The sequence below is a fragment of the Myxocyprinus asiaticus genome, chromosome 19 (assembly GCF_019703515.2).
Source record: "Myxocyprinus asiaticus isolate MX2 ecotype Aquarium Trade chromosome 19, UBuf_Myxa_2, whole genome shotgun sequence".
Lineage (NCBI taxonomy): Eukaryota > Metazoa > Chordata > Actinopteri > Cypriniformes > Catostomidae > Myxocyprinus > Myxocyprinus asiaticus.
In genome coordinates this window covers 14,807,858-14,833,153 of record NC_059362.1, presented here as the reverse complement: position 1 = coordinate 14,833,153, position 25,296 = coordinate 14,807,858, and the positions used below count along the sequence as shown (strand labels likewise).

General features: G+C 36.8%; 1 protein-coding gene across 3 annotated transcripts in view; it reads right to left on the bottom strand.

The window, feature by feature from the left end:
- LOC127410382 (ras-specific guanine nucleotide-releasing factor RalGPS2-like) overlaps nt 1-25,296 on the bottom strand; it is a 198,312-nt gene that overhangs the window by 107,801 nt on the left and 65,215 nt on the right. For all 3 annotated transcript variants that reach the window (XM_051645616.1, XM_051645618.1, XM_051645617.1), the window contains 3 exons: nt 19,958-20,090; nt 19,756-19,860; nt 16,340-16,390 (listed from right to left, as the gene is read on the bottom strand). In XM_051645616.1, the coding sequence (XP_051501576.1) occupies nt 16,340-16,390; nt 19,756-19,860; nt 19,958-20,017 (216 nt within the window). In that variant the 5' untranslated portion in view covers nt 20,018-20,090. The remainder of the gene's footprint in view (nt 1-16,339; nt 16,391-19,755; nt 19,861-19,957; nt 20,091-25,296) is intronic.

Sequence of the window (25,296 nt, the reverse complement as noted above, 5' to 3'; positions counted from 1 at the left end):
TCAGACAGCATACTGCCAAGAAAATGTAACTACACAAACCACATGAATGTATCCAGAATAGGGAAGACAGGGGGACTTCACTGGGGAAGAGATCTTGGATCCAAACTGTCTGTGTTGCACAACCAAACATACATAGAAAGTATAAAATGCATTGTTAGGGAGTAACTAACTAAAAGAAATAATAGTAACTTAATTACATTTTTTAGTAGCATGACAGTAGCTCAGCGTTTTAATATAGCGTAGCTTTCACAGTAATAATCAGAGCATGTGAGTGGAGCGGAGCGGCGATAATTCCACCTGAGCGGAGAGCGCCTTTTTGAAGATGCCAAAAGTGCCGCTCGCTCAACCCAGAATGCGCTTCGTGATATGCTGGTTTGGGAATCTGCGAAATAAGCAATAGGCCTGAGGTTATGGAGCTCTAACATTATTTTAGTGAAGTTGCAAACCTTATAGCCTAACCAAATGCAAAGTATAAATCAAAGTTAAGAATGAGGAAATTTCTGTTCTCACAGAGAGAATTTCATAGCGGAATTATCTCACTTAATCAACCGCCCGTTGCTTTCGATTTCTGCCTCGGGATAAAATGGCACATAACTGCTGGTCAGTTTCCCAAAGCCAAATCCACACCTTAACGATAAGTGAAATGTAAAAAAAAATAAAAATAATGACTCTAGATTAGTGGTTGCAGATAACATCTTCGACATCGCTTGCTGCATTAATGCGCAGAGACAAAAGCTATAAAGGATTGTACATTTAAAAAAAATGTACGGTGTAATTTGATTTATATATATATATTGGACAAAATCTCAATTTATGCAGGACAAATATTTTTTATTTGTTAAATCCATGGTTAAACCCTGCTGTACATATAAAGAGTGCATATCGTTTGACACATATAAAGTCCAGATTCACTTTATGCTGCTTTAAAAATATCAAGGAAAAACAAAGGAGGCACATGGTATCTACTAATAAAATAATTATTATATAAATAACCACAGTCCTTTATATTGCATATGATTCGTACATATAAAATTGTAGGGAATATTAATAAAGCAACAACATTGAAAAAGAGAAAAACACCCACTGCTCTTTTCTGGATAACTTAATACTTTAAAATTGAACACAAAATTAGGATGAGAAATTGCTAATTTTAACTTACAGACCCAAAGTCTGATAGCATTAAATCAGAAACATATTAATATATCAAATCTACAGTATAATCATTCCGTGGAGACAACTGAAAAACAATTATGAATTTCACTTTTCCCTGCAATATTTTTCCTGGTACCAGTCCATGTTTTCATTATTGCCTTAAACGACTAAAACAAACTTTAAAGTTGAAAAGATTGTGGTTTTCTGGGTCGGTTGTATCACTCAGGTCCAGTTTAAACTGAAAAGCGCAAATTTGCACCTATGCGAGTTTCCGTGCCAACGCACATATGTTTTATCACTTGTAGAGGCATGTTCGATGACTTGTTTGAAGTAAAAAAAGGTAATTTAGAACTGAAATTTTTTAAGGCATTATTTTAAGATGTTCAATGACATACGTGCTAACAGAGGAATATTTGACTGATTACAAATGATAAGGAAGATCTGGTAGACCTGATTGTCTAACAGCAGTTGTAAACCAGTCCAAAATAAACAGTGAGATTTTATATACAAAAACACAACAATACAATCACATAATTTCAGATGTGCATGTTACTTATCATTTGATAATGTAATAAATGTCGGCCTATAGTCTATATTTCACCCAGAGGGGCACCTCAGCCCATGTGGGCAAAGGGGCAGTTGCTTGGGCCACTGTAGCTACCCCCTGTGTACATGCTTGGAACAAAGTATACTACAGAGACATTTAATGTCGGAGCGGGATTTGAGCCAATGCTTTTTTACTGGTGAGCGTGAGCGGTACTTGAGTGGAGCATCCGCTTGGGCCGTGAGCGGCTGAGCGGAGCGCACATGCATGGAGCGGGTTATTGAGCGGAGTGTCACACCGTTCCACTTCGCTAACATGCTCTGGTAATAATCTACATATTTCAAAGCGTAGCAGTGTACCACAACCAGTCCAATAGCCATGTTACTGCTGTCGGGCAAATGAGGGCTTGCTAGTGTATGCCAGGGTCAGTTGCATTCCCACTGTCACTTTCAGGGCTTCATGCCTCCTTGGGGCTTCCTTGGGGCCAAAGGGAAAGTGCCACTGGCCCGCTGATTACCCTTGGGCAAAAGAAGGCCAACTGGGGATTGAGGCGGGATCAGTGTCAAAGGCGGAGTTATGAGTCAGGTCTTGCTTTCCACCAAACAAAGACCAAAATAAGCAAACAAACGGCAGCTTCAGTCTCCACACAGAGGGCTAGCTAGTCTCCAGAGTCTGATACCTCCGCTTGAGCTTTCCTATTGCTTGTGAAATGGGCGGTGTGTGATGTTGGCACCAGGTTGGCCTTTTAAGGGTGGGTTTTAGGGCAACACTGCGGGGCTATTGGCCTGATGATGTGAATGCAGATTGATTTTAGTCTCGCAGCTCAAGGCTATTGGCCTCGGCTGACCAGCTGATAGCCCTGGCTCGGATTGGCCTGAAAGTGGAAACGTGGCTAATGTGTTTTTGCCGTGGTACACTGCTTTAGCACAAACTAAAATTAGCAGAATTGCTGGTTTTAAGGCACACTTAAAACAGTTAAACTGGAGGAACTGCAGAACACATGCTTAGAGCTCTGAGCTTTGGAAAGTCAGATTAATTTTAGTGAATTGTTTTTTTTCAGATGGTCCATAATTCACCTGATTCACCGACGTATGAGTCCCTGTGCAGCATTTTCCATCTTATTTGTAGCTAAACATTAAGTAATATGATGCTGTTTGTCACTCAGTTATATATATTAGGGTGCTTTTGAGTTTTATTAGTTGTATAAAGTGTAAATTTATAGTTTATCTGATAATTCCACTCACTGAGCACTTTATTAGGAACACTATGGTATAATAAAGTGCCTGACGTGGTCCTCTGCTGTGGTAGACCATTCGCCTCAAGGTTCGAGATGATGTGCATTCCGAGATGTGATTCTGCTCACTACAATTGTACAGAGCGGTTATCTGAGTTACCGTAGACTTTCTGTCAGCTCAAACCAGTCTGGCCATTCTCCGTTGACCTCTCTCATCAACAAGCCGCTTTCCTTCCGCAGAACTGCTGCTCACTGAATTTTTTTGTGTTTTTGGCACCATTCTGAGTAAACTCTAGAGACTGTTATGCATGAAAATCCCAGGAGATCAGCAGTTACAGAAATATTCAAACCACCAACAATCATGCCACGGTCTAAACCACTGAGATCACATTTTGTCTCCATTCTGATGGCTAATATGAAAATTAACTGAAGCTCATGACCCACATCTGCATGATTTTATGCACAGCACTGCTGCCACATGATTGGCTGATTAGATAATTGCATGAATAAATAGGTGTACAGGTGTTCCTAATAAAGTGCTCAGTGAGTGTATATTGTCCCAATAAACAGTGTCAATGTAGTTAGCTACTTTTTGCTAGTAGCTTGTACTGTTGCCAACTTCTTTTTAGGTAGCTTGACTGTATTTTAACTACTTTTAAATTAAGAGCTGTTTGTGAAGATACAGTTTCAAAGTAGCTTCCCATACAATGCACAAAAGGTATATGAAAACGTATCATATCACAGACAATTTTCCATTGCTTTTAATGAGGCAACCATTGATGGTTTTGGGTGTCAGGTTTGCTGTTTTTTTTGCATTTCCGGTATAGCAGAAAATGAAGACAAAGTGCTGGTTTTAGAACACTCATGTTATGTGGGTCAATGACGTGATGGACGTTTTTTTGTGTCCATATGGTTAAATTTAAAAGGGTTAAAATTTGAAACAAATTACCTGCATACATTCTTTTGAGGACCTAGTCTAAAAGTTCTGGTTTTAATCAATTTTGAGAGAATATTTCGGGGATGATGGCAAAAATGTCAGTGTGGTGTAACCGTAAAAACATTGTACCAAATTATTAAACTTGCTTAAAAAAGGTGAAATTCTCAATAAAACACCCTATCAACTAGTTTGGCATAATCTTACGTTAGAACTATTCAGTAGTAAATAAAAGTAATGGAACACCATTGTTCTGAAAATTACAATTAATTTGGGGGATCCTGTCAGTCATGTCAATTTCCTGAGATGTCAAGTTGGTGTAACCACCATTCAAGGAGCCATTTTGTTATGTGCAAGAAGACCATGTGACAGGAAATGATATCACAGAGAAAGACCCCTGATGACCCTAACTGCTGCATAAAAAGATTAGTAACTCTCTTTAAAATACTCGAGATAATTTGATGTTTAGGGTATGGTCAGGTATGCTTGTGTCAAATGTCAAATGGTATGACCCCAGTAAAACATTGATCATTCATCATAATTTTAAAAATGAGTAGGCTATTTACTTTAAAAATGATGTTTGAAATATTCACACCAAGGCCATGTGCATGTGTCCATGATAATGCCTGTCAAGTTAGATTTTAAATTGAAATGTCAAATGGTGTAACCGGTTACAGCATTTGACTCCTATTACAAGCCTGTCTGTTTGAAGCCAATTTTGACAAATATCAGTAGTGTATGATGCTGATTATAGTTAAAGTAAATATTACACAATATAACCCAACATTTACATAAATATTACATTAAGTAAATACTACTTTGTCACCTCCTGTTGAACATGACCAGCAGCTTTAAAATACCTCAAACTGAGAAATGTTACTCAAAAATAAAAATCTACATCTATAAAATACAATTCATTGAATTTCTGCAATTTCACAATTAACACAATATAACATAGGGCAATTCCATGCAAAGGTCACCCTTACCATGGAAAAAATAGGTTTTGCACACACAAATAGAACTGTTGTTAAAATGTTTACTTCTAGGTTAATATTTTGTTGTATGTAACCACTCTGGTCGAAATTTATAGACAACTGCACTCTTTCTCACCCCCCTCCCCCTCTCTCACACACACACAATTTTTGAAAACATGTTTTTATTCTGATTTGTTGTTGTCAGATATTTTACCTTCATTGAAATAAAAGAAAACACCAAGTTTACTTCACCTTGTTGACTGTCATGCTTGATTTTCAGTGTCAATTTCTTCAACAAATAATGGCCTTTGACTGTAGAAGCAATATGGTCAGGTGGTATAACTGGTTTGTGTCAATTGGCATAACCAGTATTTTTCATAAAAATATGATAATATACAGGAAAATATATGTGGAATAAAATGTACTCTTCTACTGCAGTGTAATAATATGTTTATTTATTTATTTATTTTTTTACATAATTTGTCAAAACAATAAAGATTATTTAGAAAACAGAGGTGCTTTCAGCATATGCCTCGCTCAATATTGCAAAAACGCATACAATTAAAATGTAAAGATAATCCTAATAAAATCTATTTTCATATGATATTTTAAAATGATGTAATTATTTTGATGAGTACACTTACATACACTCTAGGTGGATAAAATGTGTAATATTTCTCATTCTTTTGTGGTTACACCACTTGACATTTTCAGGCGCATTCAGTGTTACCTTTTGTAAAACATTTTGCAAATGTCATTTCAAATTACATGAAACCAACACAAATACAAAATGTACATTGGAACAAACCTTATGCATGCTATTTTTGAATTGCTCACCTTGCCAACCCTTATTTGTCATTGACCCATGTACAGTATCATCCATGTGCTGGGCTGGCTGCCACATGTTCTGTGAATATAGCTTTCAACTGGCTCTCATGTATCTGCGGTGGCCTTTTTCTGTGACCCTACCAGCATTCTTCATGACAGTGCATATGCAAAATGTTGCTCCAACACAATAAAAAATGGCTAAAAATGAAACAATGTGCGTCATAGCCACAAAGGCCAAAAAACAATACTCAGCGCCAAATTAATGCTTACATACTGTATGCATTACAGTGTTACAAACAGAGACAGATTTTACATGTGAACATACATGTGCACTATTCATGTGGCTCTGTGCAACCAAATGTATCAAAGACCTTGATCTATTACTCTTCAAACTCCATGAAAGCTTCTTCTAGGGTAATACTGCAAAAGGAAACCACAGGTCATCAAAACTTAAACTAGCAGCAAACAGCTCCACCACATAAAAGTTCAAGGAATAGTTTGCAAAGTTTAAATGAATGACATTTAAGAGGATTTTCAGCAGATAATGACTTAAATATTTTTCTGTTCCTCACACAAAGCTGTCGCCTAATTTCTGGAATATAGACAAAGAATAGGGCTTGAGTTGTCTGTGTTACTTTTATGCCTTTAATAAATCCAGCATGTACAGTATATCACAATTACAGTATGTCTTATTTTTTTTTATTAATCTCGTTTCATTTTCCACTTTGTCTCTCCTACTGTTTTTTTTTTCTCTCCACTTCTCTCATAGAAGGCAATATGCCAAGTAAACTTCTGTTTCAAGAAGTTTCACAGTAACTAAATATAAAATAATAAAAGAACCACTTTTGCCTCTTTATCACACACATATACGCAAACAAACAAACACGCACTCAATTCACTTCGTCTATTCTGATGCCAGAGCCTAAAAAACAATTATCCTGCTCTGAAAAGACAGAAAAGTCGATGAACTGCAGTCGAACCCGGGCGTAAAAAAAGAAAAGAAAAACCATGTGTTTAACAACCCTCTACAGACACACGCTGTTTTTATACAGCTACTTCGTTAAAATATATTTTTTATCGTCTGCCGAGCTGATAAAAACAGGCATCAATTAAAGTTTACCAATAAAATGAAAAAGGTCAAGACTGCCAGTTCTCTGATATCACTGCCATTTTTCCTCTCAATCAGACTAACCTTTCCATTCCACTCAGGGCATGGCGGGTCAGAGTGTACTTATAGGGGCCTGTTAAAAAGGGTAATGGTGTGGTACAGCGAGCAGCCTGATGTTTGGATGCACTCAGGTTGGAAAAAGTGACGTTAAAAGGTTGGCACTGATTCAACACGTCACTCTTAATGAGAATTTTGTGATGTTTAATGAGTTTTAATGCATGTAGTAAAGCCTCTGGGCTGCATCAGAGATTTGAGCTTATACACTTACATACAGGAACATATTGCGTATGGATTGGGAACTGCTTTAAATGACACGTACGTGAAATTTATATTTTGTTTTATATATATATATATATATATATATATATATATATATATATATATATATATACACACACACACACACACACACACACATATATATATATAAGTCAGATACAATACACTTAATTTACAAATTTTAAACCATGACTTGCACTGCAGATAAATAAGTAATATTGGCATTATATTCATGCTGTTAGCCAGAGGGGAACTGGCGCCCACAGTGAGCCTGGTTTCTCCCAAGGATATTTTTCTCCATTAACCAACATTTTATGAATTTTGTGTTCCTTGCCAAAGTCGCCTTCAGCTTGCTCACAGGGATTCTAAATACAATTATTATTTAATTTTTATACACATTTTATAATCATATTTAATCAAACTGCACAATGATCACTCTAAGACATTATAGATCTTACAGTTTCTTTTTCTGTTAATGCATGATTTCCTGTAAAGCTGCTTTGAAACGATGTGTGTTGTGAAAGGTGCTATACAAATAAAAATGACTCGACACCTTAGCCAAATACATTTAAACTCAGTTTTTCACAATTCCTGACATTTAATCATAGAAAACATCCTCTGTCTTAGGTCAGTTAGGATCACTACTTTATTTTAAGAATGTGAAATGTCACAGGGGCCTGGGTAGCTCAGCGAGTAAAGACGCTGACTACCACCCCTGGAGTCGTGAGTTTGAATCCAGGGTGTGCTGAGTGACTCCAGCCAGGTCTCCTAAGAAAACCAAATTGGCCCGGTTGCTAGGGAGGGTAGAGTCACATGGGGTAACCTCCTCGTGGTCACGATTTTGTGTGAAAGCCCTACAGAGTAACTCTTATATTGGAAGTAAAGCATTGGCAAAACATGGCTTAATTTTGGCCAAATAATTTACTAACACCTTGTTCAACATGAGAGCTGCTGTTTATTGTAATTTTATTTTTATTTTAGAATTGATATCAAAGCAGTTGCAACAGTATTATTTGTTTAAATCGTGCAGCCCTGTAATGAAAAAATAAAAAATAAATATCAAAAGGGCAGAAAAACCATGATTAATAATCGTGATTAAAATTTTTAACCATTATCGTGCAGCCCTAACGTTATATGTTATTCAAGGACCTGATAGCAGACTGAGGGGTCCCTGGCAAGAGGATCATCATATTGGGGGGTCCTTGGCATCTAAAGTTTGAAAACCCCTGCCCTAAATGACTTTGCAAAACTATTGTTTGCTAACATTAAAGCTGTGGAGTGGTTAAAAAATGAGTTTTACTGACTTCAGCCTAAGTGTATGTAAACTTCTGACTTCAACTGTATATGAACAATTTGCATTAATAAAAAAAAAAGTGTAATTATATTCCATTTGGTTCTTCAAGCAGCAGGACAAGTAATTTAAATTAAAAATAACAAACTGACAGCTTTAGGATAATGCACGTCAATAAATTATCAATCTACATAAAGACTATCACATTTTTATAATTTCACATGTTTTTTATTCAGAAAAACAAGTGGTGAAAGTTGGCTTTTTATCAAATGCGCTCTGCCAGTGATAAAGGGATAGTTCACGCAGAAAATTCTCTCATAATTTACTCACCCTCATGCCATCTCAGATATATATGACTTCCTTTCTTCAGCAGAACACATTTGAAGAAAAATAGAAAAATATCTCAGCTCAGTAGGCCCTTATAATGGATGTGGATGGTAACACAATTTTTGATGCTCCAAAAAGCACAGACATTCAGCATTTTCATCATCCATAAGACTCCAGTGGTTAAATGAATGTCTTATAAAGTGATACAATCACTTTTGGTGCAAAAAAATATCAATATTTAAGTACTTTTTAACTATAAATAATCGTTTCCGTTGAGCAGCTGTATGCGCGTTCACGAGAGGGGTGAGGTCACGCAGTTTCTCGTGTGACATATTGGTGTTGGCATGTTCACGCGAGAAGTGACGCATGTGCGACATACCCGGAAGAGCAGCATAGTTTACAACTGAATAAGAGGAACGCTGTAAAGACCGAATGCAGTAAAGAAGATTTTTATTTAAGAGGAGAAGAGTAGATAGAAGTTTTTGCACAGCCATATTTGTTTGAACCCGAGTACTCTTACTAGGAGCTCAGGGAGATGGAGGAAGCTGGACCAACAGCAGCACAACAAAAAACCTCAGAGAGATGTGGTGGTGCACATGTAGGCAATGCCAACAGAGGTAGAGTGTCTTCTGCAACAAATGGAACACTGCCATGCCATCGCTGGAAAGACCTCGTGACCTCAGCCCACTCGTGAACACGCATACTGCTGCTTACCGGAAGCAATGATTTAAAGTTAAAACGTACTTACATTTTTATCTTTTTCGCAACAAAAGTGATTGTATCGCTTTATAAGACATTCATTTAACCACTAGATTCGTATGGATGACGTTAATGCTGATTGTCTGTGCTTTTTGGAGAATCAAAAATTTTGTTACCATCCACATGCATTATAAGGACCTACTGAGCTGAGATATTTTTCAATTTGACTTCAAATGTGTTCTGCTGAAGAAAGGAAATCATATACATCTGGGATGGTATGAGGGTGAAAAAATTATTAAAGAATTTAGATTTTTGGGTGAACAATCCCTTTAAGAGATTTAACACACATACTGGTCTGACATGCTTCAGAGTTTCTCGTACCGCTTCACATTTTCTTTCCATCATAAAAGTAGATCCTCGTCCATTGTTAGGCATGACTCCAACAAGAACAGAATACAAATACAGTATAATTCAATAAGAATCATTACAAATATTAAAATTTTTGCCACACTTGACTTGCACCATTAACAGAACTTTGAGTAATGTACCAAATTTCAATACCTTTGTAATAAAAGCCCAATTGCTTAATTTTTTAATTTTCCCATCACTCCATCCAACACCTGATGACACACATACACAGTGACCATAGTGGACTCAATTGTAACTGAGATTTGGAAAAAGATTCAGAGGGACAAATATGCAAAGGAAAATCTTAATAGTGTTTTTAATAGTCGACTAGCTGGTGCAGAACAAGTCCACGACTGGTCAATAACTCATGCACATCCCTATCGCAAAGGCACTTTTGACTATCAGCATGAAGTTTGGTCCACTTTTCAGTTCATTCTCACCAAAAACCTTCCATTTAGAGAGGAATATGAGGTATTACTGTAATATAAAGTGACCAAAAACAAAACATGTGCCTCAAGTTGACTACTACAGATTATCACAACACAGTCCAAGTGTGCATGCATTGAACAAGTTTGTGCAGACTTGGTCAAAAGAGTATACTTTGAAAGGCTAAAGGACTCGACTGTGCACGAAACGTAACCATATGCGGGAAAAAAGAAATAAAAGCATGCACAGCAAGATTCAGAGAAAGTGTCCATAATCTTTCAACAAAACACTTCCACAGAACGCTACAACTGCCAACCTTCAGATATGTACAAATTAAGATTGAAGATCTCTGCCGAAAAGTCCATCAAGAAACCAAGATCTACACACAAATTGATCTGATACGCATGTTGGCTAAACCGCCAGCTAAATCAATCCTAGAGAGCTCTGTAACATCTTACAGAGACCCAGTTCCTAATTTTCTCAAAGAGAGGAACCACAATTTCCTTCTCTCCTCTCCAAGTATGCGTGCATTTTTGGGCGAACTTCATCCATAACACTACTGCAAGGACAATCAGAGGCAAACAAGGCTGCATAATCAATCAAACCATCCAATGACAGAAAACAGTATACCTAATTATGCGAATGACTGCAATTACTACATGCCGCCGAAAGAGAAAAAAGGCCAGAAATCTTGGCAGAAAATTTTAACAGAAACTTTTACTTTAAAATCTAGTGAAAGCAACACTCACATAGAGAAAAAGCATTGTTTATGTGGATCATTAAAGTCCACATCCCCAGAATTAAAGTGATCGCCCTCTTGGTTATTAGTGCGTTAATAAAGAATTTTCCAGTGTTCGGGTATTGTGTGTTATTGTAAGTCATGGTCCTTATTGTAAAGCTCTAATATGACATTAAAGAAGCAAAAATGCACACAAGTAGCAAGTCTCTTGAAGCCATACAATAGTTTTGTGAATAAAAAAGGATGCGTTTAATAAGTAAATATACAGTCTGCATGCGCAGCGTGCTTTAGTGAATGAGCGCTGCTCTTTCGTTGACACTAGGGCTGGGCGATATGCAAGAAATATGTCCATGATATTTTTATAAAAAAAATTTAATTAAAAAAACAATTGCAACATCCGATTACATCATCAACCCCCGGCCAAGGGATCGGTGAAAATTCTTGTTTTATTGTTTTTGCTTTAAAAATTCAATTCATTTTTGGAACACAAAAAAACTTCTAAATTCAAATAGCAAAAAAAAAAAAAAATTAAAATAATGAATTGGTCAAATAACCACCCTTCCATTTGCCGTCACGCAAGTATCCATCTACAACAGGTGGGAAATTACTGATACAAATTAAAAATACAATAATAAACGTAAATATAATAATTAAAATATAAATAAATTTTAGGTTCATGGTGAACTTGTTTAGGCTGTATACACATGTGTAGGTTATAAAGTGAACCTGCAGAGTTGCGTTAACAATGCACAACTGCTCCGTGGAAATAAAGCAAACTAAACTTCGAGCACCTCCTTAGATGGTCTGAGGTCATTTGCAGCATTCTCATAAATGACAATATTCTTGCAAACAGTTTTCAGATGACTGAAACAGAAAAGAAAAAGTGATAACTCTTTACATGCACGTGTTCCACAGACACGCTCCCGCTGCACGCCTCTGAACAAACCGCACATCAGAGACACGCATCGATGGCTTTTCTTTTGTCAGTTCAAAATAGAAGTGCGTTTCTTCAAACGCAGGTCTTTGTGTATAAAAGCATTTTGTGTCATGTGTCATTCCAAAACATTTTAAAATTGGCCGGCCACAGTGGCTGGTAAATTACCTGCCATGCGCATGATATAGACTACCCGCATTTGAAGGGTGCTAATTTCATACCCAGAGCAATTATTTAATATATTTGCCGATTTCCCAGCTCCATTGTTTTGTAACTTCCCGATATTGTCGATCAATGTCTGTCAGTGATTGTTGCAATCAGCCTAAGGATATTTGTCAGATATCATCAATATACGATTACATCGTCCTATCACCCGGCCCTAGTTGACACAAACCACAACACGCACGTGGCTCATGATGTGCTGCGGCTAGCAATATGTGAACGCCCCACACTAACTCCAACTCAAATGTATATGCTTGATAGGTCAGTTCACTTAAAACATGCACAGAATGGTACCAGAGGTGCATTTCACCTGATGAGAAGCATATTAAAACTACTGTGAACTAGCCTACAGACTGAAGTGTTCCGACAAAATAAAAGCCAGACAGTTTTAAAGTTAAGAAATTACGACTGAATTTGTATTTTTGTATAACTATTATTATTATTATTATTATTATTTACAACAATAATAACATATTACAAATTACAATAATATTTAAATTAACAGAGTAAGGTGTGATATCCAATCACAACCCCTAAAGAATTCATTCCACATTCCAGGTCCACATACAATGCTGTCAAAAAAAAAAAAAAAAAAAAAAAGTGCCAATAAGATTTTCACTGGAATTACAGTTAACTTTGCTGCTGCATTATCCAGTAGAGTAGTTAAATACAAATGTTTTCTTAATAGGCTACATATTTTTTTATGTAATTCTTTTCGGTCTACTGTATTTTATAATAAAATTTGCAGTTAAAGAAAAAGTGGTTTTACATCCCTAATACTACAATCCAGAATTTAATTACTCGACACAAAGTCTAGATATCAAAGTCTAAAATAATCATTTTTGGTTTCGGCCCAGTGTCTCCAGTATTTTCAGTTTCGACCAAGAATTTTTATTTCGGTGTATCACTAGTAATTACCATAAATAATGGCAAAAACATTATGCCAACCATTATAATTTTCCCCAAACACATTTAAAGGTGCAGTATGTAACAATTTTCATGTAATATTCGCCTTTTTTTTTGCCAATGTGTGAACGGCTTGTAACGCAACTTAAAAAATTAGCCCTTCCTGGACTTCCTAGGTTGCCTATTAAAGCCTGTAGACTGATTTTCATGCGAAGGGAGCGGGTCACTTTTTCCAGGAAAATCCAAAGGATGTGACGTTTATGTGCGCTCCTGAGAGCCTTGCCTCAGTAACAGTTTCTCTTCCGCTATTCAACAGCGACAACAAACTGCAACACTAGGTAACGTTATCTTAGAGATGGAATCCAGCAAACATCTGGCTCCCAGCACAACACCGACTCCTACAAAAACTCTGAGTAAGCCAAAAAAACATTTATCTACTGAATCCAGTCTAGCTAAGCGGGAACGTGATTGTGGTAGGGTGAAAACTAGAGTGAACATCTGCAGGGCGTTTGATTCCTGGAGGGACCTTCGTTCGGTTTTGGGGATCAAAACTGACCCTGAATTGGCGTTCTTCTTATTGGACAGGAAAGCTTACATAACTGCAAAGCATGTGAAATATAGTGCCATAGGGATTGATCTGTGTAATTTTAGCTAACTTGATCTTGCCTGCTAACGCTGACGAATTGCAAGCTACCTTGCTTCGTAACTTTCAAATAATTTCAACGATCTTCTCTTTATACTCTTTATAAGTCAGGTATAAAGGATCAGTTTAAGCAAATACACTGGTTTCTTGATCGTAGTACAACATATGACATACAAAACATATAATAGTTCAACATAACATAACAGTGCAACAGTAAACTGTCTGGTATAGTTCGGTAGTATGTAGCTGTATGTGTGTATCAGTATGCTAAGTCATTGTTTGTGTGCGATCACAAGCAACAGGTAGCTGGCTGCAGTTCACTTAACGGCCACAGGTGTCATTAATAACAAGAGTTTCTGAATCTTACATACTGCACCTTTAACAAACTGTTTAACATTTAGTAACCCCCCCCCCCCCCCCATAATAACTTTTCTTTGTTTTAAAGATAGTAAAACTGTGCCTATTTATAGGTTTAAAGCTGAAGTGTGTAATTTTATCAATGTTAAAATACTTTCTCCAAAACAGAGACAACTATAAGTAAACCATTCATAGGTTGATATCCCTGAAAAGTGTAAACACTGCTGCGCTATCAAAAATGTGCAAAACACTGCCTCATGCCAATGGTGTGTTTTATTCAACCAACGGCAGATGGAGGGTAAAGGTTTGGAAAAGCTGTTTGGAATCATCTATTTTGCAATTCCGTTTGGTGAAGCTAGTTCCGCAGAAACAACACACTTTAAATGCTTCTGCAAAATTACTGCAGAACTGAAAGAACACCGAACCTTTATGAAGCACTGAACTGATTTAGACTGAACTTATTGGACCTTGAACACAACATACAGGTGCATCTCAATAAATTAGAATGTTGTGGAAAAGTTCATTTATTTCAGTAATTCAACTCAAATTGTGAAACTCATGTACTAAATAAATTCAATGCACACAGACTGAAGTAGTTTAAGTCTTTGGTTCTTTTAATTGTGATGATTTTGGCTCACACTTAACAAAAACCCACCCCATCTCAAAAAATTAGAATACATCATAAGATCAATAAAAAAAACATTTTTAGTGAATTGTTGGCCTTCTGGAAAGTATGTTCATTTACTGTATATGTACTCAATACTTGGTAGGGGCTCCTTTTGCTTTAATTACTGCCTCAGTTTGGCGTGGCATGGAGGTGATCAGTTTGTGGCACTGCTGAGGTGGTATGGAAGCCCAGGTTTCTTTGACAGTGGCCTTCAGCTCATCTGCATTTTTTGGTCTCTCGTTTCTCATTTTCCTCTTGACAATACCCCATAGATTCTCTATGGGGTTCAGGTCTGGTGAGTTTGCTGGCCAGTCAAGCACACCAACACCATGGTCATTTAACCAACTTTTGGTGCTTTTGGCAGTGTGGGCAGGTGCCAAATCCTGCTGGAAAATGAAATCAGCATCTTTAAAAAGCTGGTCAGCAGAAGGAAGCATGAAGTGCTCCAAAATTTCTTGGTAAACGGGTGCAGTGACTTTGGTTTTCAAAAAACACAATGGACCAACACCAGCAGATGACATTGCACCCCAAATCATCACAGACTGTGGAAACTTAACACTGGACTTCAAGCAACTTAGGCTATGAGCTTCTCCACCCTTCCTCCAGACTCTAGGACCTTGGTTTCCAAATGAAATACAAAACTTGCTCTCATCTGAAAAGAGGACTTTGGACCACTGGGCAACAGTCCAGTTCTTCTTCTCCTTAGCCCAGGTAAGATGCCTCTGACATTGTCTGTGGTTCAGGAGTGACTTAACAAGAGGAATATGACAACTGTAGCCAAATTCCTTGACATGTCTGTGTGTGGTGGCTCTTGATGCCTTGACACCAGCCTCAGTCCATTCCTTGTGAAGTTCACCCAAATTCTTGAATCGATTTTGCTTGACAATCTTCATAAGGCTGCGGTTCTCTCGGTTGTGCATCTTTTTCTTCCACACTTTTTCCTTCCACTCAACTTTCTGTTAACATGCTTGGATACAGCACTCTGTGAACAGCCAGCTTCTTTGGCAATGAATGTTTGTGGCTTACCCTCCTTGTGAAGGGTGTCAATGATTGTCTTCTGGACAACTGTCAGATCAGCAGTCTTCCCCATGATTGTGTAGCCTAGTGAACCAAACTGAGAGACCATTTTGAAGGCTCAGGAAACCTTTGCAGGTGTTTTGAGTTGATTATCTGATTGGCATGTCACCATATTCTAATTTTTTGAGATTGGTGGGTTTTTGTTAAATGTGAGCCAAAATCATCACAATTAAAAGAACCAAAGACTTAAACTACTTCAGTCTGTGTGCACTGAATTTATTTAATACACGAGTTTCACAATTTGAGTTGAATTACTGAAATATATGAACTTTTCCACGACATTCTAATTTATTGAGATGCACCTGTATATGTTATCTTAAGAGCTGGTGCTTGTGGGTGTTGCATTTTAAAGTATATTCTCAGAGCAGTACTACTGGCCAAAGAGCTCTCAGGAACAGAAACCATTCACTGTGAATGTATTGCCCTCTGCTGGGAAATTTGGAACTGCAACAGCACTTAAGGTTTAGATGAAGTCAGTACTGAAGAATAAAAGACTGTTTGTGTGTGTGTGTGTGTGTGTGTGTGTTTACCTCAGGTTGGATAGCTTTGAACACTGGAGCATCCATAAGAGTGATCTGACCCTGCAGAAAAAGATATGACATCAAGACAAAAAATATAACACTTTCAAACAACATCATAACAAAGAACCACTGAAACAGAAACAGTTAAAAGAGCAGACGGGCAATTCCTACAAAAAGACATGAAAGCAATCACAATGGTCAATGGGAACTGTAGGAATGAAGTTCCACCTTTCAGTTAAAAGAGCCATTTGCCTTTTTGGTAAAGATATCATCTGACTTTTTACCAATGGACTTTTAAAGTGTAAGGGCACTAACTGCACCAGCCAGAATGTTTTATTTAATTTTATTTTTCAGCTAAAGCAGCAAAATTTATCAGGGGTCCAGACAGCAACTAAATGCGACCATTTTTCCTTACAGTGCGATTAAACTTTGCAAGAGGTCGCACTGGTGCGACTACAAAGTTGGCCGACTCTCTGATTGTGCGCTGTTGTTTTTTGTTACGCATAAGAAATGTCAAACGACAAACGTTCCAAAAGCGAAAGAAAACCGCTCTACCCGGATTAGTCAGCGCGGCTCCAGGTTCAATGGACAGATCAGCGCAAAGACGTGCATTTACACATGGACCAGTCTCGAGCGCTCAGACATATAGATCATCACAAACAGCACTGCAAGAAGTGCGGGCTGGGTCGCGGATTCGGCATTGATTATTTGTTTAAAACCTCTATGACAACCCATAATGTGTTGATGATTAAACTAGTATAAAATTTTATTAAATGGCCCCAACATTCTAAACAGCACTGAAGAGGAATAAAGGAGAAATCTGTACCATGAACAGACAGAAACTGTAAGGATTTCAATCCACACATCACAGATATCAAAAAATATTTACCATGAACTTATATCAATATATCGGTGTAACACTAGCTAGTTTATTTTCGCCGAGGATGTTACAGACCAATGGAATGCTGTGTTTGAGGTCTCGTTCTCTTCAACCGGAGCTCTGTCATAGACACACACACCGGCTTATTTTGACTTTCTCTCGGCTTCCGTCACATGGAGATTGATGAAATGGCAACAGTGTACCGCGTGAGTGTGTGAACATTAAAATGGTAATAGACTGAATTTTGATGCGATTCATAAAGTAACTTTGCCCTGTGTATGTGTGATCGTGTACTATCCCCTTGAGGTCTGTCGTAGAAAGTGTATGTCCATACAGCTTCAATGAGAAAATGAGATACGTTCAATAAACAACCTGTTCCATCTGACTATTGTAACATTTGCTTTTATTGTCATTTATAATCATTTTAGAGTATGAATATCGCAGTAACGCGTCACGTCTGCTTAGGAACAATATATAGCGCAAGAGATTATAGCAGAATTATTTTTTTCTGGTTCAACTATATTTTAAATTATGCTTAGCTAAATTTAAGAAGAACAGAAGTCAACAGGAAGTGTATGTATGCATGTTCAAGAAAGTCTGTGGACGCCAGGTTATGAGAAACAACTTTTGTGATTCTACAGGGTATCTGACAGACACATGAATAATAAATCAATTTTTGACTGCTTGACTGCTTAACTATCATTCACAGGACATTTTCCTGTGTATGGATGTTGTGTGTGTGTGGGGTCACTGTGAACTGTGTGTGTGCCTATATAAAATGTAATTTCCTGCAGGCTGCTCGGCTCAGAGTGGCATGATGTACGGTATATAGGTTAATGGGTTGGGCCATAAATAAATAAAGCGCAGAAAGAAAATCTGTACCCCAGATACAGACACTTTCAGGCGGGCGTGTACAGAATCGGATCAGGTAAGGTCTACTAGAGGTAAGATGAACACAGAGAGTGCCCCCAGGTGACACTATGAGATACATCATTGGTATGTGTTTCACTGTTTACATACATTTATGCATTGGGCAGACCCTTTTATTCAAAGCAGTTTACAGTGCATTCAAGGTGTGTTCTCAACCCATTACTTTGACAAAGCTAGCACAATGCACAGGAACAAGAGCGTTTCCGCAGGTCAAATAAGCTGCTGCTTTATTTTTGTACATTCTGTAAGGCAATCTGGTGATAATTCCCAAAGAAACATGGTCTGATTATTGCAGCAAGATCAGGAAGTAGAAATGGAAGAATTATAGATAAAATAAAACTCTATTCTGACCAAACACAGCACTTAAAGTGAGATTTCACCCAAAAATTAAACTTCTCTCATCATTTACTCACCCTCATGCCATCCCGGATGTGTATGACTTATTTTCTTCTGCAGAACACAAACAAAGATTTTTAGAAGAATATCTAAGCTCTGTAGGTCCTTTCAATGCAACTGAATGGTGACCAGACCTTTCAAGCTCAAAAATCACATAAAGGCAGCATAAAAGTAATCCATAAGACTCCAGTGGTTAAATCTATATCTTCATAAGCAATATAATAGTTGTGGATGAGAAACAGATCAATATTTAAATCCTCTTTTACTATAAATCTCCACTTAAATTCTCACTTTCACAATCTGAATGTGAAAGTGGAAATTTACAGTAAAAAGATTGAAATATCGATGTGTTTCTCACCCAATTCAGAAGATATATATTAAACCACTGGAGTCATATGGATTACTTTTATGCTGCCTTTATGTGATTTTTGGACCTTCAAAGTTCTGGCCACCATTCACATGGACCTACAGAGGTGAGATATGTTTATAAATATCTTCGTTTGTTCAGCAGAAGAAAGTAAGTCGTCCTGAAATCCCCTTAAGCCAAAGTGAATCACCAAAGATGACCATTGCTTGACTTAAAGTGAGTATAAATCAACAGCTGCTATGTATCTGTTCCTGAAGTTCAGAAGAGAGTTCAGCTGGGAGTTCTGTTTGAAAGACTCCTTAAATTACCGGTACAGGAGTGTTTGATATCCTCACTTGGATTCTGGTATGTTTAATTTAAACTCTGGAGAACATTGCGACCCGCACGTCTGACTGCCAACAGCTCATTAATTATTTCTGGAGCTGTGCTGAAATATTTACTCCTCACTGTCAGTACTCATACCTGCTCCTGCCCTTCATCATTTCATTCTCTCTCCCTCTTTCTCTCTGTCCCTTTACTTCTAGCTGTTTTTCATCCATTTCTTTGAAGAAAATTTAGAGGAATGAAAACTGAAAAGTGTGCAAAACAAACATGATGCTTAATCCAGCCATAAGTGGTTACGCTGGTCTCCCAGCCAGGCCAGGCTGCTTAGATTAGGTCCGTTTTGATGGTTTTAAGATGATGTTTGAGCACTTGCCAGCTGGTCAGACATTGAGAACATCTAAACCAGTGGAGCACCATACCATACAGTTACTTAGAAACTCAAATTGGCTTGTGAAATGCCGCCTTTACACAAGGTAAGACCAGCAAACCAACTTAGACTGGTTTAAGAAATTGGAAAATTTGACCTACTGCATATTCCTCCGGCGTGACCTTCAGCACATCGAAGACCACAGCGTCAAAACTCTTCAGCTCTGATGAACCCTTCTCACTGAGGGACTCAGAACTGCTACTCCTCTGGAGAGATGGAACATGAATGAAAAGTGTGAGTGGAAGTTTACCTGATAAAACATACAAGATAAAGCGAAGTAGTCTTTATTTCATTGAGAATGACCTCCGAGGCCGGGACCATGAAGGTGGAGACGCTGGGCTGGCCATTGGGGACATCCATCATTACCAAACCATCAGGCACTACGGCAAGAGCTCACTCATCATTCTCATCCTCATCAGCTCGCCTGTATGGCACTCTGCACACACAAAAACACACTTAGGCTAGAATCAAAAACAGGTTAAATCTGCAACTCTTTTACTTGAAACTAGGACTGGGTAAAAATATTGATTTTCCAATGCATCGCAATCTTCATTTAAATGATCTCGATAATAATTCTTTAATCCCAAGCTTGACCTTTTTCTAAATGCGCAACTCTCTCAATGTTAGTAAATCACTCGCACATGAGACCAACTTCGCGCTATACAACGAAAAATGTCTGCGATTCACCACTGACTGGTAAATGTTCCGATTTCACTTACCAGTAACTGAGTGGTATATTGGTGAAGTTCAGCATCCTTTTACTAAGTTTGATTTGACTCGTTGTGTGTAATGTGTGTCCAAAGACAAGATCCACGCAATCTATTTGTCATTGAATGTTTCTTTTAATACCGTTTCTGTTCTTTTCAGTCAATTGTTGATCAAAAACAACAAAACACACACATTTAATTCCAATGACAAATAGCACGGATGATGCAAAGAAGCCATTCGAGTCCTCTCTTGTTAATATACGCTCATTTACAGACACTCTATACAGAACTGCCGGTTTTCTTAAAGAGACAGTACCGATTTTAGCATGTGTTTTACAAATCAATATAAATACTTGTAATTAGCATACACTATGCATTAAATAATAAACATGTAACAAAATATAATATATGCAATATAATTTCATATTTATTGATGGAATACATTGATTTGTACATTTCTAAAAGCTAAAATGTACCAAAACAATAAAAAATGAATAAAATATCATTTGTAACATTAATATTTTTGTAAGGTACCTAGTTAGAAGGTCCCCTGTAGGGGTGGGCGATATGACCAAAATTCTATATCACGGTAAAAGAAATTCTATATCATGGTAACAGTATATATCAAAATATAGTTTTTTTTTTTTTCCTTTCAGAAAATCAGCAAAAAAAAAAAAAAAAAAAAAAAAAAAGATTACATATCCATGTGATACGGGTGGACGATAAGCAAAAAATTATATATCGATATTCTTAAAGTTTTGGTTGATAAAAATAGATTGGAACCCATATCTCATTATGTCGGTCAAATTCTTAAACCGTTGGTGGAACAACTTCCATCTTATTTGAAGGATACGGGTGATTTTATACAACAGTTGAAAGATGTCCACTTTGAAAGTTGTGATGCAAATATCTTTCTGGTCACATTAGATGCAGTTTCTTTATACACCAACATTCCGCATAATATGAGTTTGGAACTCTCTAGTTTTTCCTTGAATCAAGAACTGATAAAACCCCAACAACTAATTTTATTCTTGACATGACGTCCATGCTTCTTTTTAAGAATTATTTATTATCTGAGGTTCGCTATTATCTCCAGAAACAGAGAGCTGTGATGGGTTCAAAAATAAAAAAAAGTCTTATTATGGGTTTTCTGGAACAAAAAATAATTTGGAATAATAGCCCTTTTTCCAAATACATTTTGATGTGGGAAAGATATGTTGATGAATTGTTTTGCATTTTCAGGGGATCTAAAGAAAACTTTGGGGATTTTTTGATCTTCCTAAATAAAATGGCTGATTCTATTAAATTTAATGCTGAAATAGACCCAAAATCGCTATCTACAACATTATATTAAAAAACCTACCGACAAAAACAGTATTTTGCATGCATCAGTTCATATCCAACGTATTTAAAAAAGAGTTTACTATACACAGTTTTTCAGAGTTAAGCGTATCTGTACGACAGAATTTGATTTTGAGACAGAGGTAGTAAAAATTTATAAGCAATTTCGCCTCAGGGGCTATCCTAAAAAGTGGCTAGATGATGCTCTTTACAGGGTTTGTACCATTCCTCCTTTTCCCAAAAGCAACAGAAAAAACATCTCTGTGGTTTGTACAACAACCTTTTCTCAACACAGCCAAGAAATTATAGAAATAATCAAAAAACATTGGTATGTTTTAAAGAGCGATCCTATTTGTTCCAATCTTTTTCAGGATCCTCCATCTTTGCACATTATAGATCTAAAAACATTAGAGATTTTTTGGTTAAAGTGGACACTTTCACTTCATATAATAAGAATGATGGGTGATTGGGAGTTTTTTTTCCCATGTTTGAATTGCGCAGCCTGTAAGAATAACGACAGAAAATCAGCTTGTTTAGGAGCTCTATAACAGACAGCGTATAGAGTATAAAACAGTTTGTCACTTGTAGTTCTGAGAATGTCATTTATCTAATTTCTTGTCCATGCAACAAACAATATGTGGGGAAAAACCATTAGACAAATTAGAACACGTATAATTGAGCATATGAGCGGCATGAGAAGAAAAGACCAGAAATCTCCAATTGCACGCCACTTTTTAGAAGCTGGTCACTCAGTATCTGCTTTAACTTTGGTTATTGAACAAGTTAAGCATCCGAGTGGTGGGGAGGGGGTAGAATATAGAACGGATACTCCTACAGAAAGAATCCAGATGGATATTTAATTTAAAATCTTTACATCTCCTGGAAATGAATGAAGATTTGTCCCTCAGCTGTTTTCTATAGGATTATTATGACACATTTCGATTTGCACATGCTTATGATTTTAATTATGGTATATTTGTAAATATAACTACAGTACGTACAGTTAACTTTTGGTAAATACATGTAGACATTTTGAATATCAGGTGATTGTTGTACTATGCCCATGTTCTTGAATTATGCATGATCAACATTTGTATTGACATAATTGACATTTCCTGAAGAATAATGCATGTATGACACAAAATGTAATTCTTTACTGATTTATGGGCATACAATAATTCTTCTTTGAGTAGTGAATATTTTTGGTATATGGTTGTGAAACAATATATATATTGGGTAACTTTTAATATGTAATTAGTGTCCTTCTTTATCTCCTGATATACATGCGTAGATCCTTTGTAACTCTTCTTTGTTACTTTAGTAATATATGTGAATGTCGGTATACCATATAAAGAGGCAATATATGTCTATAACATTTAGCAAACGTTTGTATATTCTTAAGTCCATTCTATCAGGACAAATACAGTAAATACTCCCTCTTTATAAATGGAATCAGGTGTGCTAGTGTTAAAGGGACACTGATGTAAATCGAAAAAGTTTTGTCTTTGCACTGAAAATTTTTTGCACTTTTTGGCCTCTCAATAAACAAAAATTTTTTGTAAGACTTTTTCTACACATTGTGTGCGAGCTTCCCCTCTTTTTTGGACTCAAGTATGATTTTTGAGCTTACGCACCAAAGCTACTTATATATAAGCTCTTACAGTATCTGGTGCAGACGTCTTTACAGCTTTTGATCTGCTGTTGGTTGATTAAAGATATACATATACATTTACATTTACGCATTTGGCAGACGCTTTTATCCAAAGCGACTTACAGTGCACTTATTACAGGGACAATCCCCCTGGAGCAACCTGGAGTTAAGTGCCTTGCTCAAGGACACAATGGTGGTGGCTGTGGGGATCAACCCAGCAACCTTCTGATTACCTTTTGATTACCAGTTCAGTGCTTTAGCCCACTACGCCACCACCACTCCACCATATACATGAAGATATAGGCATATAGCCTACATTTACATCTATTTTGATGAAAAGTGATTCAAAAATTTCTGAAAAATAATGAAAGTTTCTTTTGTATTTAAAACGATGTCCAAAGTAGCCCAATGATACACCTGTCATGTCCACTGCAATGAAAAAAAAAAAATCTCAATCAATAAATAATGCTTAAAATAATAATTGATCTGCTTTATTTTCTATGCATCATTTTTCAATCCAAGCAAAGAAAAAAAAAAAAAGCTTTCTCTGCAACTGTACATCAGCATAGTTTTTATTATTCTGGTGCAAACCCCTCAATCAGATTTTTTGTTTTGTTTTTTAATTTAGTCTAACACTGGACTTTTTGCCAACTATATAGACTACTAGATAAATGCACGGTTGACTAAGGTGTAATTTATTTAATAATTCCTGAGAGAATTTACAGTGTTCATCTTTCTCCGTGTTTGAATCTTGCTATCAGTCTTATGTTCAGCCAAGAGAAGCGTCGCGCACACAGATATTTACATACCGCAAAATAGATGGTATAGAAAAATCTCTATCGATTGACATTTTATTCCATCCCCACACCGCCCAGCCATAGTCACCTGTATAATTAACAGCATTAGCTGGGAGAGAATTTCTTTCATATGTAAGCAAAATGGACATCATTACTGGAAAAATACCCATATGAATTGTAATCTAATCGAAAGCTTGTGAATCTGAATCGAATCGTGAAATCTGTATCAATATCCATCCCTACTTGCAACCTTGTTACCCATTCTAGAGTCATTTAATTTTGATGTTTATTTAATGTTAATTGCTTGAAAGTCAGGGTATTAAACTGTATTCAGACATGTATCAAATTTCGACAGGGTTGCAAACATGGCAAACATACATAGATAAAAGCATAGAATATAATATTTGAGTTTGAAACTAGTCATTTTTTGAAAGTTTTCTGAGTTTCAGACAGTATTTTGTACTTTATTTTATGGAACGTGTCCTGCATTTTAGTCATTCTGGTGTAAACTTAAAGTGAGTTTAGGATCTTTGCTGAAATCCTCCTTTAAATTTCTGGTACAAGTAGAATGTATTGTTTTCTAAACGATTGCAAGTCGCCCAGATCCGTAGGCAGCAAAAACCTCCCCAAACCATAATACTCCCACTTCAGTTCTTGGCTGGAATATAGTGCCTTTGTTGAAATACAGTTTCTCATTATCACCAAACATAATGTTTCTCATTTCTACCAGAACGTTCCACTCACTTTTGTCTCATCTCTCATTCATCAACATAACCATCCAACAGTTTACTCTATAAACACTTGAGACAGGCAATAATGTCCATTTGGAAATAATCTCGTCTTTCTGTTCTTAATGTTTTGTTTTTGGAGGGAATTTGTATTCCCTCCTTGGCAATGCTGCCTACGGAATTTGATTTTAGCAATGGGGAGAGTCCTCTACCCTCCATAAATTATCCTAATTACAACTAAACACAACAATTATTTAAGAACCATTTATTATAACACACCTCTTATGTGATGAGTTTACTTAATAAAGAAAAAGTCAACTTTTATGCCATTTAAGTCAGAGTAACTTACATTTTTAAACACTGAGCACATACAATGTCAAGTTTGGTGGTGAAGGTAGAACATACAGGCTTTGATCAC